At 38.8% G+C, this 5116-nt stretch overlaps 1 protein-coding gene across 1 annotated transcript in view; it reads right to left on the minus strand.

The window, feature by feature from the left end:
* The window catches only part of LOC117103700 (protein SMG9-like), a 12811-nt gene extending 8158 nt beyond the window's left edge, over positions 1-4653 (minus strand). Inside the window, exons 1-4 of the mRNA XM_033244306.1 lie at positions 4520-4653; positions 1866-1942; positions 918-1055; positions 425-695 (exon numbers count right to left, since the gene is read on the minus strand). Of these exons, the coding sequence (XP_033100197.1) occupies positions 425-695; positions 918-1055; positions 1866-1940 (484 nt within the window). The 5' untranslated portion in view covers positions 1941-1942; positions 4520-4653. The remainder of the gene's footprint in view (positions 1-424; positions 696-917; positions 1056-1865; positions 1943-4519) is intronic.
* Positions 4654-5116: the final 463 nt, after the last annotated feature.

A 5116-nucleotide genomic window follows, 5' to 3' on the forward strand; every position in this document is an offset into this window, starting at 1 on the left:
TAGTTTCATCCATGCCGACATTCCGGTCGGTTAGCGTGAGCCCTGACTGAACTCTGCAGAAACTTCACATCGATCTTTGCATCGCGATGTAAAACAAAATGTCGGAAAACTTTTCTTTGACGCATGCGCATTTGCGTAAATGTCTACACACACACTCACACACTACACACAATAAAAAACATAGGAAATAGCAAGAGTGATTACAATAGTTCCTATTGCATTTGCATAGTAACTAAAAAGTAGCGAAAAAAAAAAATGTCAAACAGTAGAAGCACGCTCCCACTGGGCACATATTTTTTATAATTACATAAAGTATACATATTATTTTATTCTGTGTAATCCTCTGAAAGTAAAACCAGAGAGATATTACCTGCAACTGCTGAGTAACTGACAATATTGAATCTAAAGGCTGTTTCTATCTCACCTTCTATGGCTATGTTGACAGATGTATTTGTTGCCCTATGACTGGCAATTCCAGGTGGGTGGGTTGATCCAGTGGCACCTAGTACCCGAACCATATCCATTGAGGGCGGTGTTCCATATACAATCGGTTTCATAGCACCATTGGTTGTGCTTGTACTTATCCTTCTGCTTGGTTCATTTTGTTGGCCTGTGTCTCTTTCTCGTGGTTTAATAATGATAGTAGGTGTTGGTTTTGGATCAGGTAGAGTAGATGATTCCAGGTTTTCTTTCATCTATGAAAAAATGTAAATAAATTTGTTTCCTTCTTGAACCAAACGTTTTTCCAAAATTATTAGACCGACAAAAAAACATGCCTTTGAATGTCTCCCAGGTTGTTTTTTTTTTTTTTTAATCATCTAGAGATTCAAAAAGAAAATGAAGTTTTTCTAAAGAAGAGAATGGGCTATTCAATCAGATTTTAATATCTTTTTTAACATTAAAATCAATTTTTTTACCTTGCCATTTCCTGGTTTTGTTAGGAATTGTATAGGCTTTTGCTTAGTACCAAAACCAATGCCCATACCAGTCTGTGATGAGCCTCCACTATGTACACCACCTTCAGATACTTCCACATCCCGGGTACCTTCTTGAGCCTACAACAAAAAGTTACTGATAGCGTAATTGTTCCACTAACCAGATAAAGCATAGTCTAAAATATGGAACTTACCTAAAGTAAAAGCTGTGCTTATTCACAAGCAGGCACATTACAGAGCTGCATACTGCAGTAGGTCCCAGAGAGGGAAAGGTAGACCTATCACAGGTTTTTATTGAATAATTATTATACCAAGCTCTGGACATAGTTTTGAGTAAAAATAGGAATGTAATAGGTACTGTATTTGATCAGGGACAACCTTCGACTCATGATGAGAAGAATCCTCATCATATAGATATTACATCATATGGTTGCATGTGAAAATGATTTTATCTGTACTAATACCTCGGGAGAATATATTTAAAACTTTTACATTTTCAAATTTGTCTACGTCAGCGGTGGCTTCCGAAATTTGAAGACAAGTTGTACGACATGTCAGATGGGGGATCTGAACCAGGGGACCAATTAGAACCTCAGTCCTACCCCCGGAATAAAAAATCCCTAGTTGGGTTTCACAGGGAAAGTTGTTATCCAGCTTAGTATGGTCCAAATTGTGCTTTTATACTACAAAACTCGGGATTGGCAATCAAAATAACATTATCCGGATGAGAAATTATAATTTTTTAAAATTTTTGATCGGACAACTTTGGCGTGGCATTGGATGATGGGGGGGGTTCAGTAGTGCCCAACGTGGAGCAAATGCCCTCCCTGTCCCCCACTGGCGCCTCTACCTGCCTACGTGTGAATTGGGTATAAGAATACAGTAAAAGTATCTGATAACACTACAGAAATATAAATAATGTTAACAAACCTTCCCTCTGTCACGTCGTCTACGCCTTCGTCCACCTCCAGCTACATTCCCAGACACAACTCCTCTGGATGCCATCTCTGAAGTCAAAAGACAAATTAGTAGAATACTGATGTTGGGTATAATCTATCAACATAGCAAGCAAATGTTGTCAGAGCCATTGGCTTTCTAAATTTAGGCTCAGGGTTGAACTCATTATTTCAGTGGCATAACACTAGGTACAGTATTTAAGCTCAGGGCCTTAGAATCTGCAAACCATGTGGCCTCAAAATACTCCATGGGAGGTATAGTCATGGGCCTTCGACGCCCATTCATTACTTTACTCTCTTTCTCTTCTATACTAGGATGATCCGCCAAAATATTTAAAATTCACTTCCAATTAGATGAAAATTACCCTAGAAAAATGTTTCTGAGCTCTATAGATGTTGACTTCAATAGTAAAGTACTATCTTTGTGTTGACCTAACTTGATGTGCATATTTGGGCCCTGGATATTTGAAATTGTTGAGTCGAGAGGCCGAGCGGTAAGGCAGGGGTGCCGCTAGCTGCAGCCTTAACATCGGCGCTGGTTCCAGCCGCTCCTCGCCCATGGTTCGGTTGGTAGAACCAAGTCTTCTCGGATAAGGACCTAAAATGGAGGTCTAGTGTATACATCTGGCTCATGTGCACTTTAAAGAACCTGTTGCATCTTTCAGAAGAGTAGGGGATTACCCAGATGTTATGGTTCATTTCACCCCCTGTCGTTGTGGAATGATGTAAACATGTATCTACCAAGAAGCACCTCTTTACGGCTGCTAGGTAGTCACGGACCACGCCCATACGCAATTCAGCACAGTGACGTTATGGGTTATTTTCCTACCTTTACATTTACCTTTAGAATGGCGCCCTCTGTTGTCGATGCCATTAATGGGGAGTCCCTACACCTAGACCATTGAGAAATCCGGCTTTTTATTTTGCAGCTGAATAATGCCACAGTCTTCAAACTAAAAAATTTATCAAAGTTATGTACATTTGTGTGTGTATATTCAGACATCTTTCCACTTCGGAAATGCCACCCCAGTAATGGCATTGACAATAGAGCACGACGTTCAAAAAAGTTTACTTGGATTGGTCTCCCTCTAATTAAAGACCACCTCCAATTAAATAAAGACCACTTTTCTGTGGTCCCATATAAACAATAGACATTTAGGCCTAATGTCATCTTTTTATTAGAGACCGAAGCTGCTAAAGAACATGAAAACCCAAGTCCCAAAAGTGATCTTAGATTGGAGGGGGACCTGTATTATTCCAATCATCACCGACACTAAAATTAACATTAACAAGCAAATCTACTAGACCTAGTCTAGGCCTAGGCCTGCTAGGGGAAAAATATAGCGGTACTGGTCGCTAGGTCCTACTTCCGGTCAGATACGACCGTAGGTTGGTATGGTCGCATTGTCTTCCCTAAGACCGTTTTGAGTATTGAAACGCAAACAAGCACTCCCTGGTAACCTTAGATTGAAGGTGACATCATGCATGCTTGACGCACGCAAATGTATCGAAATGAATGAATGTACACCTATTTTTACAGACGCTGAGAAGATTGCGGAATAGTCATCATTCAATTTTCCTAATTTGATGATCTAGGCCTAGGTCTTGCCATTGCACTGTTGAATTAATCAGCAGAGGCGGATTGCTATAAAACGGTCTTAACTGGTAGTCTTAACTCCTCAAATAAAGCTGGCTTTATCACTTAGACGGTCTTACTAAAGTCATTCCCGTAAGACCATTGCTATAAAACAGTCTTCCCTAAGACCGCTTTGAGTATTGAAAAGCAAATAAGCACTCCCTGGTAATGTAAGATTGAGGGCGACGTCATGCATGCTCAACGTACGCAAATGTATCGAAATGAATGTAAATAAACGCAGTAGACCTATTTTTAGAAATACTCCGCACACTTTTGAGTGTGCGGAGTATTCGTCGTTCGATTGTCCGACTTTGACAATCTAGGCCTTGGTTTTGCCATTAATTATTGCACTGTTGAATTAAGCAGCAGAACGGCATGATGAAAATGATTTAAGACCGTTTGAAGCCTCCTCCGAGTAGGCTTTAAAATTTAAGATGGCTAACTGGTTAGACCGCGGTATAGCAATGGTCTATAATCATAGAACAGTAGTGACGTCATGATTATAGCCGGCTAACCGTTAAGACAGTCTAAAGACCACTTATAGTGTAGCAATCAGCCCCAGTATAGTGACGTCACGATTATACAGGGCCTAGCCAGCTAACCAAAGACAGTCTAAAGACCGCTTATAGCAATCCGCCCCTGTTCTTCAAATTGAATATGCTACTTTGTCTGGTCTAGGACCACCTATCATCCATCGCGTAGCCGACAGCCTAGGCCTAGGTAGCAATACCATTAGTAGGCCTACGTCCGACCTATCCTAGGGCCTATCCCGTGTAGATGAGTACTAGGCCTATGCTTGGGCCTACCCACATAAAATTAAGGCCTTTTTTAGCTAGGCCTTGTCGTCTATACATCAGACAACATGCCTACTACTACTATTATGCTACCTGGGCTAGACCTAGCCAATTAAACATGTTTTAACTATGATTATGTAGATATATTTTTGAAGAAAACATTCATTTAAAGACGATTGATGATTATATCAAACTTACCATAGGCATACGGACGCCTACTCTCTGTGTTGTTTTAATATTGAAAGTTGACGATAATACTAGCAAAGATCGTCGGAGAAAGTCTATAAACTCTAGAGGGAGCAATTTGATCAAAATCTTCTCGTCAGTGTATACGTTACTTAGTACCAGTACTCAGGCCCTACAGTAAAAAATCGTATAGCCCCAAAACATTTGCTACTATAAAAGCGTGTATAGGACATTTTTCCCCCATGAAATTCGAAATTCTGTAAAGTGAAACTCAAAACTACATAATGATGATTAAAACATGCCGACGACAATATGTTGGACAGCTAATATATTAATTGATTTAGCTTAATTGTAGTAATTATTTCGAATTTCATTTATGTTAAGCTATGTTTTTAGCTTAACATAAATGAAATTCAAAATAATTAATATATTAATTATTATTACATATATGTATATATATATATATATATTATACGGTATATATACATATATATTTATATATAGGCCTATATATACAGTATGTATATATGTATATATATGTACATATATATATGTATATGTATATGTACGTCTATATATATATGTGTTATATGTGTATATATATGTTTG

This window comes from Anneissia japonica, unplaced genomic scaffold, assembly GCF_011630105.1.
Source record: "Anneissia japonica isolate Jap-2015-1 unplaced genomic scaffold, ASM1163010v1 scaffold288058_len748972_cov163, whole genome shotgun sequence".
Classification (NCBI taxonomy): domain Eukaryota; kingdom Metazoa; phylum Echinodermata; class Crinoidea; order Comatulida; family Comatulidae; genus Anneissia; species Anneissia japonica.